The following is a 12,150-nucleotide window of genomic DNA, read 5'->3' on the forward strand; positions in this document are numbered from 1 at the left end:
GGGGGGGATTTGTAATGTAAACATTAACCAGATTGTGAGTAAGTGGTTTCTTCTTTCTCACAATTTACAGCATAAATTATCTAAGAATCTCTTTTATATCGAAGCAAAAGTGAAATTTCACTAACCTAACTGATGTTGAATCGGAAATGTAATCGAATCGGGACCTTGTTGTTAATATGAATTAAATCGACTCGGGAGATCATTGGCGATACCCAGCGCTGCTAAACATGGTGCCTGTTGAGGAGTAAGACCCTACTCAGTTGTCATGTATTTGTAATCTGCAATAATAAAAAAAAAAGAATGTGACAACGGAGTAGAAGACCCAAATGAAAAAAGGCTTTTATATCCTTGGTAGGCTAAAGACCAAGCCTGCAGCCAGGTGAGTAACAGACAGGTGCAACCAATGTGGTGGCATTTAAAAGTGATACAAAATCAGAAAGAGGCAGCAGCATCTTTATTTCAAATAAGACATAAAACAGTAAGAGGACGGCATTTCTGTCAGCGGTACTTCAATACTAGATTAACTACGAAGAGAGAGCGAGAGAGAGCAGCCTTTTGTTACATATTCATAAGGGCATCATATGATGAAAAATGGCTGTCCAGTGCTCTTGTTTGTAGTTGAAACATACTGAGGGGTGACGTATTCCTCTACTTACCCAGCATGCATTACGTATCTACTCTATCTCATGTGAGGAGTTATTCCTGCACTACTTTGTCTCTCATCACAGGCCATTGCTGCTTCTAGTGATGAGTCAAGTTATTCCGCATGCTAAGCAGAACCCGACCGATATATTGGCGGCCGATATTAGGCATTTCCCAATATATGGGTATTTATAATGGCCGTTTCATATCTTAAGTTTGTATTTTTATACATTTTATTTATCAGAACTTTAATGTATTTGGATGTTCCTCTGTTCTGTTGTGACACTAAAACTAATTATTATCATATTATTTTAGTGAGAACTCATACATAACTCTAAATAACTAATGTTAGGGAAATCTGTTTATGTTTTGAAATGCGTTTCTGGATTTAAAAAAATTAAATATCGGCCCAAATAACGGCATATCAGATTTTTAAATAACCAAATATTTGTAACCGTATCTGCCTTACAAGTCCCTTATCGGTCGGGCTCTAATGCTAAGTTCATGATAACTCGAGCCCAGAGCAGAACAACAACAACAACAGACATAGGAGAGTCTCATGGAGACGGTGTTGATCTGACGCATCCAAAATGAAAACCTTTCAAACTGGGCCAGCCTGAGCTGGGTCTGTTCAGCATGTCCAGCTCAGAGTAGCCATAAAATGTTTCCAAAATCAAACAAACACCCAGCAACAAATCCAATTTGGCCGCTGTCGAAGCCAATACAATCAAATTTGCATTCTTTTTCGTCAACTCCCCCGGTAACCCCATTTACCCCCCCCCCCCCCCCCCCCCCAAATACTGAATTTAGCAAACTGAAGTTGCCTTTGTGCAGATTTATAAAATACTTTCACCACGCAGGTTTCATCTCTGCCACAAAACTATACATACAATACCAAATGCTGGACTGCTTCATACACACTCTCACAGACTGTACACACAGAAAAGAGTTTTCAACAGGACAGCACAGGACAGGACAGGAAGCCCCCCACCTATCCCAGCAGGAGGCCCGGGGAGGGAATGCCACTGCCAGTAAACCTTACACCTTGAAAGATGACAAGCCCAGAGAGGACGGCCCAGCGGTGGTGCAGGGGAAACGGCTCATAGGGATCACTGAGCTGTCTAGACCAATCCAGTCGGGCTCATCGACAGCACATTCTCAGGACGATTGGCTCACATCCGGCGCTGCCAGGTGTTCTGCCGATGCCCTTCTTAAACTCTGTTCGCTGTGACAAACAACAACCTTTTGGCCAGCAAGCTACACGCTGAAGAAAACTGGGATTGTGCAACAAGGCAGGCTTGCTTGGTTCTTAGGGGGAACGACTGTAAAGATGTACAAAGAATTTGTTTAATGTTATGGTATCTACTATCTAACCGGGACGTTTGACTGTAGCAGGATCGCTATGGACCAAGTAGCGTTACACACTGCAAAATACTGGTATTACATTTAACCATGCATCTAGCTAATTTAAATAGCTCACAATATTGTATTGTGTGAGCAGTTAACTTAATATTGTATGTGGTGTTTTTGTTTTGCATGATGCAAATGTTTCACCAGAACAAGTTCTTTCTTGAAACTATTTTGCAGAGCCACCATCGCTGCGTCCGGAGCCATTGTGACTGTAAATGTCTCTGATATTGTCTTACACATTATATTTTTTAATGTTAAGACATTGTGGTTTTATTGGCATTTTGTGGGTTGGTCCGCTTTTATTTTGAAAGCGCTGTTTTCTTCTTCTTGTATTTTGTTTGACGCTACACTTCCTGTTACACACTCTTTTCCATGTGGTGCTCACGCATCGTCGGAGCGAAGGTAAAACCTGTTAACATGTTTGTAGTTTACATATTTGTCAATTTGAGTCTTTTAAGAGAAGGTTTACCTTGCGATTTACCTTATTAATCTTTTAATGTTTGCACATGGTATTTCTAAGAGCTCCAACTGTGAGGACGTCAGGCTAGAAAGCATGCTAGCTAATGGACAGACACTTGATTAGCGCCCTTGGAGAGCGGAATAAGGTACGATTAATATGTGAAGATGATTTAATATATGTATTGTTTGTGAATCTACATTGAAACTTTTGTACTTCTGTTTTCCGTAGTTTTCACGGTGTTCATATGGTGCCTGGTGCTCCTTAAGAGGAAGAATAAATTGACACCCGTTTGAAACTCTCTGCGTCCGAGTCCATAAATCCGAGGGGCCGCTACAGTGACCATTGTGATTGGTTTAAAGAAATGCAAACAACCCCGAGAGTTATTTTCTCCTATCCTGAAATGTATGTGTGGTAGAGCCAGACCTTACTGTGCGGGGCTGTGGAGTAGGGTCTGCCAATGTCGAGGCCCAAGTGATTTAGTAGGTTATTAAAAACACTCCTGACTTAAGTGATGAGAAGAAATTGAACTGGTGCGTTTTTACAGTATTGCGGTAATACAGATCTGAGAAAACGTCTTCTGCTAGTGAATTACGGACAAAGTTGCTGTTATATCTTAACAGATTTTAGTAGAGAACAGTCAGAATAAACAACTTAATATCTGAATCCATCTGCACTTGAGGGGGTAACAATCCATACATTTCTGCATGCAAACGCCTTGCACCGAATGCATTTTATGCCTGTCAACTTGGAATAGATGGAAAGGGTTATAACTCATTTCAATGTGAAAATAGTACTGAGGTCAGTAGTGTTCGCACACATGGTGTGTGATATAGCAAAACGCACAATGTTAGCAAATGACTGTATTTAATACTCATGAAGACATAAAGAACAAAGACTATGAAGAACTTCAAAACATGAAGACCAAAAAAAGAAACTACAAAAAGAAGATTCCAGGACAAGTGCGGCAGAGGGTATGAGACAAAGAGAGTAGAGCTGTCGGACCTGACCCACTTCAAACCCTGTCTGGAGTGAAATCTATTCATTGTGAATTAACAGGACCAGACACAATCTGCTGGAGACGGCGTCAGATAAGTAGACAGAGAGAGACACTGATTGACTTTTATTGTGTTACCTCAGCTTTTGAAGCATGACTGAGCACCTTTGACCTCCTTCAGAATGTCCATCAAATCGAAGTTGGTCAGCAAAGGTCTTAAATTAACCCTTTGGCTCACCTGCAAAGGGCTTTGGGTTCTAAGTGTAGTGTTTTAGTGTAGAGGCTACTGCTTTGTGCAGAGCTGCATTAACCAATCGGGGGGGGGGTTGTTGGCTTTGACAAAGACAGGCAAAGAACCAGAAACTGAATATAAATAATGTATTGAAATGTTCATATCTCAAAAGGACATCAGCACTGAATGTCCAGATTTGGGGAAAGGAAAAGTCTGTTACTTGTAGTCTTGGTTTCAGTTTTCTTATTCCATGTTTTTCCTTTGTTGCGGAGCACAATACTTTAACATAAATGATCTTCTTTGGACATTTCTTATGCTGAATCTCTTCTCAATCTCTTGCTAACACAGGCTCTCTGTATGCCAACCACAAATCTGTTTTCGCACTGAAAACCCACAAACTGTTTGCTAAATTTATCTGATCTAAAAAACAGCAGCCAAAGCTTTGGGTTTTGACAGTTGTCTCTATTGTGGGGAGCCTCAAAGCACCCAGGATATGTCAGTTTTACTTTAGCAGTTTTAGATAGATGCAAAATAGATGTATTTATTACCCTAAAGCAGATGTTCTTTTTGCATTTAGCCCGAGTTAAAACAAATGGGACTACTTGCATGCAGCAAGTTTAGAAAAGTACTTTGGCCGTGTAAAAAGCACATTTTAAATGAATGCCATTAAAGCGCTGAATCTTTCAGAGACATGCTGACCGCGGACATTGACCACTGACCAGAGAAGAATGAAGTATTGATGTTTCTTGTCGGCCTGTATACAGTACGACAAACTATACATTCCAGGAATCATTGAATGTATAGGCGACCATTGAATTTGATTGATTACTTGATAAACCCCACCCCATACCAACCTTTGCCCCTCCTCCCCCTGAGCCACAGCAGCACTGACACTAATCCCCTCTACACGCACTGACCTGCGTATAATGCAAAAAACATTAAAGTGCAACTTATGGATATCTTACATTGAAAATGTGCAGGCATGCACATAATGACAAACAAGCAAACAGGTTATGTGAGACTGCATTTCATTTACAACTCAGAATCACTGTCATCTAAATTCAAAACAGCATTATGGAAGTTCCATACTAAATGTGGTAAATGAAAACAAATGGATGTAAATCTTAAACCTAATATTTTAAATGAGGGATTGTTTGAGTTGGGGTGATCAGCAACTGATGTTCCCACTGTCTGGATCAATGGAAGTATGTTTCCCTCACCTCGCTCTCTCTGTGTGTTACCGTTCTCAAAATCCCTCAAAAACCCGGGAAACCACATCAACAAAGTTCAAGCTATCGGCGCCAAGTTCTGAAGAACATTCGGATCGTGCAATAGGACAGGCATGCTTGGTTCTTTAGGAGAATGATTGTAAAGATTTACAAAGAATATGTTTACGGCATTTACTATCTAACCGGGAGGTTTTGGGACCGACGGGCAGGGATCGAAGTAACGTCACACACGGCAATAACCTGGTAAGAGCGAATGATGTTTAACCATGGATCCAGCTAAATAGCTCACGTTACTGTATTCTGTAAACAGTTCACTTCATTTAATATTGTATGTGGCGTTTTCTTTTGCATGATACAAGTTCCTTGCCGAGACTATTCAGCAGAGCCCCCGTCGCTGCGTCCTGAGCTCAGCACCGCCCAAGACGATCGTGATTGGTTTAAAAAAAAATGCAAACAACCCAGAGCGTTTTTTTTCCTCCTATCCCAGAATGTATCTGGGGTGTAGCGCAGTGTGTCAATGCCAGACTAATACTCCCATTACTGTTTGTTTACTACTGCGTAACCTTGGACTAGATACGCATAACAAACCCAACATATGGGCTATGTGGGCCGGAGTGCTTTAGAGGACCCTAATCACCAGTAACTGGATGCCCTTCTTCAGACTCAGATGTGAGCTCAGACTTAAAACCCTTCTAATGTGGCAGCATTCTTACAAACAGCATGCATACAATTATAAGAAACCGTCCTCTGTTTTATGGTGATCTCGCTGCTGAAATAAATTCTTTAGTGCTTTGTTGAAATGAAAATGTGCATACATATGGCTTTCAATGGTACAGTTTGGGACTGCACTATCTTATGCAGAGGCCACGTTTAAACCTTTTATGACTGTAAAGAATAAAAGCTTTTTCCACTGGGGCCTTAAGGGTTTCACAAGAGTTAATGAGAAGCTGTGCTGCTGCTACTTGGATGTGTCCCTGTTGTCTCCATTCCTGCACAGAGCCCATGGTGACCACACGTCTCCCTTTAGCTCGCTTCTCCCCCACTTCCAACTCTATAGTCTCACACACAACAAAACAATACGGCAGCCACAACTCTCCACTCTGCGTTCTCCATGTTTTGTTTAAACAGAAAATGTCTTTCCTTTCTTTCTGGTTTTATCTGGTCTACTACAAGTGTGAATATCGCTGTTGGTCACTACTGACCGTAAAAGCTTTACTTCCCCGAGTAAAGAAATAAACACCAAAAGGGAAGTCAAGAACAATTACTTAGTGATAGACACTTAGCAGCATGCCAGGTTTGGTACGACTACAGCGAGAACCCAGTTCACACTGCAGAGATTACAATACTGGCTTTGTCCCTCAACTCACACAGACAACTCTCTAAGGTCTTGTACAAGTGATGAAATCTGTTACCTTTCACTCTACGCAACCTGATATTAATCTCTAGTTTGGCCAAATATGAAAGCGGAACTCTCACCAAAATGCAACCTAGGGTCTTTTTGTGGATGTTTAAAAGCATAATTAGGACGGAAACGCCACTTTTAAGATTCACCGTATCCTTGTTTTCGGGTGAAATGGCCTTTTGAATGGGAGAGCTAAGGGTGCTACTATGATAGCATCAACATCACTATTTTAAATCACTAAGAAGGCTCGACACAACATGAGACTTTGCTCCAAGTATCACCAGGGACTCTACACATGAACTCAGCACGGAGAACATTGTTTGTGTTCACAGAGTTTAATAAAAAGAGGTTTTAACAACTCATGTTGTTGTTTCCGCTCGCTAACGTCTTTGTCAGTCAAAGAGAATCGGTCTCTGAATGCGAATGAACGGACTCTTTAGGAGGAAATGTCATTCTTATATCAAGCTCCTTGTTCTACTACAAGGTCAATGTTGTTTCTCACTAACGGCAAAACAACAAATTGTCCGTGCATTTATACGGAACGAAGCTATAAGAGCTCTCCATCTTTACTCTCCTCCCTCGACTGTCTTTGACTGGCGAGATGGATGGCGAACGGAAAAACCAACAGCTACAATGAGTTGGTAAAATCTTTATTTTTAGTAAACTCTGTGAACACAAACAATGTTCTCCGTGCTGAGTTCACGTGTAGAGTCCCTGGTGATACTTGGAGCAAAGTCTCATGTTGTGTCGCGCCTTCTTAGTGATTTAAAATAGTGATGTTGATGCTATCATAGTAGCGCCCCTAGCTCTCCCATTCAAAAGGCCATTTCACCCAAAACGAGGATACGGTCAATCTTAAAAGTGGCGTTTCCGTCCTAATTATGCTTTTAACCCTCATGTTGTCCTTGAATCAAATTGACCCGTTTACAGTTCATTTTCTGGGCCGTCGAAATAAGCGCTAAAAATGTCAACATTAAAAATATCAAAAAAACGTTGGGAAAAACACCAAAAACTTCGAAGAAATGTCGGAAAAAGCAACAATAAATGTTAAAAAAAAAGGGACCATGGTTGACGGGAAGACATCACAAGAAGTTAAACAAGACATAATCATTAGAGATGGTCCAATGCCATTTTGTGATATGATCTATATCATTGTTGTCGGTCTGGCTTAGGTTAAACTCTTTGTGAAACATGTAAAAACACAAAACAATGAACGCCACAGAACTTTCTTTTATCATCCAGTTTGGTAGTCAGTTATAACGGAAAAAGAACATGAATAAACTATTTTAATGTAGATTTTCTTCAGGGCTTTATTATGCGGTATCAGATCGGTGTATGAACTCCAGTACGTCCCGATACCGAGACAGCGTTTCAGGCGGTAACGGAGGCGATACCGATACTGGTATCGGAACATCTCTAATAATCATGCTCCTTTTCAGGTTCATACGTGTATTTTGGGTTTCTACTAGAATACGTTTACATGCTTTAATGTTAAAAAACATTATTGTCTTATACTGTCTGAATATACCTGTGTTCACCCTCTGTCTGAAACGCTCCATTTCAGTGCCTGTCTCTTTAAGTCCCCTCCTAAAAAGCCCAGTGTGCTCTGATTGGCTTGTGAGAAAAATATGGCAGCAAAGGTAGAGCTCAAGCCGTGGGTGGAGATCAGGCCCCCATGAGCAGCGCCCAGCCTGTCCGCTGATTTTGTCCAGTGGCCAGTGCAACGGAAAATCCCCCTGCGACCCAGAAAAGATTTTCCCATAGGCCACCAATGAAATAAAAGAGATGTCTGTAAAACTGCTGGCAGGACACCTCGAACCAGTCACGGACTGGCCACCTGGAATTTGGGCAAATGTCAGAAGGGGCCGCCCGCACCCCTATGGACCCCTACTGATAATATGGTTTTGGTTCTTTTTGATTTTTATGACCCAATACCACAGATATTCAAGATTGTACTGCGAGGTGTGTGGAAAGATTCACTTGGAAGGCACAGTTGCTAATTTCCATGCTAGGTTATTGATAACAATAAGGGCAGTGTGTTGTAAATGCCAGGGCCGTTTTTTGATCTCGTCCGTCACTACCTTGAACTGTAAATAAAATTGGTTATGACTCTTTCAATTTTGAATTTTTAATCCATGGACTTTCCTAGAGCCGAGAAAAGCAATTTAAAAATCTGTGATGTCACCACAATGTTAAGTCTCTGGGCCGAGCGGGAACTCGCGGTCGGGGCCAGCGGGGGAAACACTACTGCGCATATTCAGTGGCTGCAAGTAAACCCGGAAGCTGAGAAACTGCCACTGAGCAACTCTCATCTGGACGGGGCTCCGCCATGAACGCTGTATCCAGGTGTTAGAATACATCCATGTTGGAGATACTCAGATGGGCGTGCTGAATATTCCAATTATCCTGCATGTGACACAGGAAGGGGAACCAAATCTAAATGTCTTGTTAAATCCAATGTTTTCTGATCTGGGCAAGGCAGTCCACAAAAAACTGACTGCGTTGTCTTATTTCACATGTCTTGTTAGTGGGTCGGTAGGTACTCAACATATACACAAGCACTGGGAAGTGAGTTTTCATGATATGTCCTCTTTCAGAATGCTCTGGCTGTGATGTAGTCAGCTCTTTAATGCTGACTGACATTTCTATTATGTAAAAGAAAAGATTTTAAATGTTGTGACCTTGTTTTCGTCTTCCACAAGTAATAGACGGGGGCCGAACCAAGCTGCTGCCGTTAACTATTGACAGGAAGGGCCATGTGACCAAAGTATGAATGGAGAAAGGAAATCTATTGCGCAAAACCCACTCACTGTATCCATGTATGGGCATGGTTGTGTGTGTGTGTGTGTGGTCAAGGTTGGGAAAATGCTTGCATGTAAATAAGACCTGAATGAAATATGGAACTTTGTTTTATATACAAAAAAAAACTAACTTTAAATCAACTTACATGCCTGCTAATGAATCATGCTTTCACAACACCATTATCAGCGGAGTTCCTGTAACTGATGTTGGTCTAATGCTCTTGCCAAACTACGTTGTTGCAAACTGTAAACAGTGCAGCAGCATAAACGGGTAGAACAGCCACAGTACTGCATGACATCATCAAGTCTGATGTAAGAAAAAGTACGAGTTTTCATGACCTGCGACCACAAAATGTAACCTGTGGTGGTTTGTTCACAGTAGTGCATACACACATGTGGATGTACTTGGGTGACATCTTACAGCAAAACACCAACGCATTCAAATGTGACAGTGTTGTTAACAACCACAGGCCACGCTACAGTGCTCTACTTTAAGAAATCATAGACTAAAAGGTGGCTGCATGTGGGCCTTCTGCAGGCCAGTGCTGGAAGGTGTGGGGTGAGGCCTAATTATTGACAAGATAACAATATGCCTTATTGCTTATGATTAGGCAAGAGTTGGTGGGGTGGAGTAGGGTGGGGTCACCGAAACCTGCCCAAGAAGTGGTCTTTGTCTTCCAGTCGATCCTTAAAATATGTATTATGTTTTTAATTACAGCCATGAATGAATTCAATTTGGTGTAGACAGGTGCGTAGGAGGAAATGTCCACAGGTAAGAGAAGAGATGAATTCAGCACACTGCTTTTACTTGCAATAAACGTTAATAAAAAAAATATTAATAACGTTTACTGCAAGTAGAAGTACAGTGTGTGGGAATTCTCTCTTTCCTTAATTACAGCCATAAATTCACTGGTTCAATATGCAGAAGACAAAGTCACATGCAGTGCAAACATAATCACCACAGGCACTAATTACTCTCATAGCCGTGATTAGAGCAGACAGTACTCAGATAATGCATTATCATGGTGGGTGTGATTTAAGCTTTCCGTTATCCAGCTAATGGAGCACTGACCTCAAAAATGGGATGTGTATCGGATAATGTTTGTTGCAAAAGATATTAGAAATGAATATTGGTCTTCAAAGTCTAGGTGGGAAAAATGAAATAAAAAAGTATATAAATACAACGATTTGCAAACTGAGATTTAAATGGGGTTGGTTGATTTTCTAAAATATAACAATGGCTATGTAAGGTAGGAATTTGGGTCATTTTAATCCACTGGCACGTCTTTGGAGAGGATGGCGAGGTAATTTGACCGTACCTAAACAGACAGTTTATTACTGTACCACTGGCAGTAGGCCTAGATGAAGGATGGCAGGGTGACCCCCCAGGCTACGGTCCCACATAATGTTGTTAGCAGGTCTCCCCCTCACTAAAGTGTAAAGACACACTGAATCCCTGACAGCTTTGTTAATGCTGACCCTGTCCTCTGACTTTCCTGGACAAGGTCAACCAGAAGAATTTATCAGCAAGGGTTAATAATAGAGATTATTACAGGTTTGGGGTGTAGTGGGATATGTAGAGTGATGCTGGTGTAGGAGCATCACATTTGCCTCATTTGGTGGGTGGTCTTGTATCCTGTGGAAATCCAGGGTACAATATTATCCCTGTAATTTAATATGGGACATAAGTAACAAAAGCTAGTCGGGATTTAGGTTTGGTTTATACCTGTTATGAAGCCATCATTTCTATGACGTTAGTTTATTATTTTGGATTTAATATTCTTTAATTATTAGGTCTTTAATTTAATTTAATTGTTTAACGTTGCCAAACCTAGACACATCCTACCTGACTTATTAATTTCAACAAACGAAGCAAAAACGGCTGCGTTACCTAAATATAACAAATAGGCAGCACATATTAACGTTGGGGCTAAAGGTTTCTAGCTGAAGTTGTAAAGCTAATGTTAGCTAACAGTTAACGGTAGTTAGCTAGTTTGTTGTTGCTCTAACAGAGCTAGCTTGTCATATGAGTCCGGCAGACTATTTCCCAACTGTTAATGATAATAAATGAAATGCCCACCTCTATTTTGTCGACATTCCTGGCACAGCCGACAACCCTCATGCCTTGCTGGACCAGTGCCCGGGCTACAGCCGCTCCAATCCCCACCGAGGCTCCGGTCACCAGGGCCACTCTGCCTTTCCACCGCTCCATCTCCACTGTACTGTCTACACCAGTACTGTACACCAAACAGCAGCTCCTGCGCTGTTCCTCTGTCTGCTTGGCTCAAGCTGTCACAGTTATAGCTATCAGTGATACGTACGATAATTATGTTCAGATTTAGGGACAGCCTTCTGATTCAGTCTGTACAGCATCCAGGACAGCGGCGGGCAGTGTGCCGGAGCCCGAATCCATGCGCTCCTCTGGATAAAATATGAAGAGCCCTGTCGTGAGTAAATGTTTGGTTCACATCACCTCCCACTTTGTTTTTTAACCCTGGTGCCTGGAGTGCTCTCCGTATGGCGGTTATCTACCTCCGCCTACTGGAAAAAAACTAAAATAACACAAGAAGTGTTTGCCGCTTTCTTCAACGGTCTATGGTTTGACGTGATGCCTCCACGTACTCCCCGTAATCGAAAGCTTTTGGTCGGGAAATGTTCCAAAATTACAGCAGGAAATTAAGTTTGACATGTTCATGTTATTTTACAAATCAAAACTCACTTACTCCTTACCACTAATATTTTCTCATAACAAAAAACGGATTTTTAACGGATTAAAACAGAAACATATGCCGATGACATTTCCACATATTAAGTCTTAACATTTAATTCAGTATTTCATAGATTTCACTATAGCAGAGAGTTAGACTTATATACCGTATATGTAAGCAGGGGCGATTCTAGGATCAGATCTTTATGGGGGCTCAGCCCCTAATGACAATGTGACATGGATACAGTGCATTGAAAAAGTGTTAACCCCCCT

General features: G+C 41.4%; 1 protein-coding gene and 1 long non-coding RNA gene across 2 annotated transcripts in view; one reads left to right on the top strand and one right to left on the bottom strand.

The window, feature by feature from the left end:
* Positions 1-11,656, bottom strand: part of dhrs11a (dehydrogenase/reductase 11a) — a 19,561-nt gene extending 7,905 nt beyond the window's left edge. Inside the window, exon 1 of the mRNA XM_032533815.1 lies at positions 11,251-11,656. Coding sequence (XP_032389706.1) covers positions 11,251-11,382 — 132 coding nt within the window. The 5' untranslated portion in view covers positions 11,383-11,656. The remainder of the gene's footprint in view (positions 1-11,250) is intronic.
* LOC116700529 (uncharacterized) lies at positions 2,389-3,679 on the top strand. Its single transcript, XR_004334676.1, has 3 exons — positions 2,389-2,454; positions 2,573-2,657; positions 2,741-3,679. It is a non-coding gene; the product is annotated as an uncharacterized LOC116700529 (long non-coding RNA).
* Positions 11,657-12,150: the final 494 nt, after the last annotated feature.

This window comes from Etheostoma spectabile, chromosome 13 (genome assembly GCF_008692095.1).
Source record: "Etheostoma spectabile isolate EspeVRDwgs_2016 chromosome 13, UIUC_Espe_1.0, whole genome shotgun sequence".
Taxonomy (NCBI): domain Eukaryota; kingdom Metazoa; phylum Chordata; class Actinopteri; order Perciformes; family Percidae; genus Etheostoma; species Etheostoma spectabile.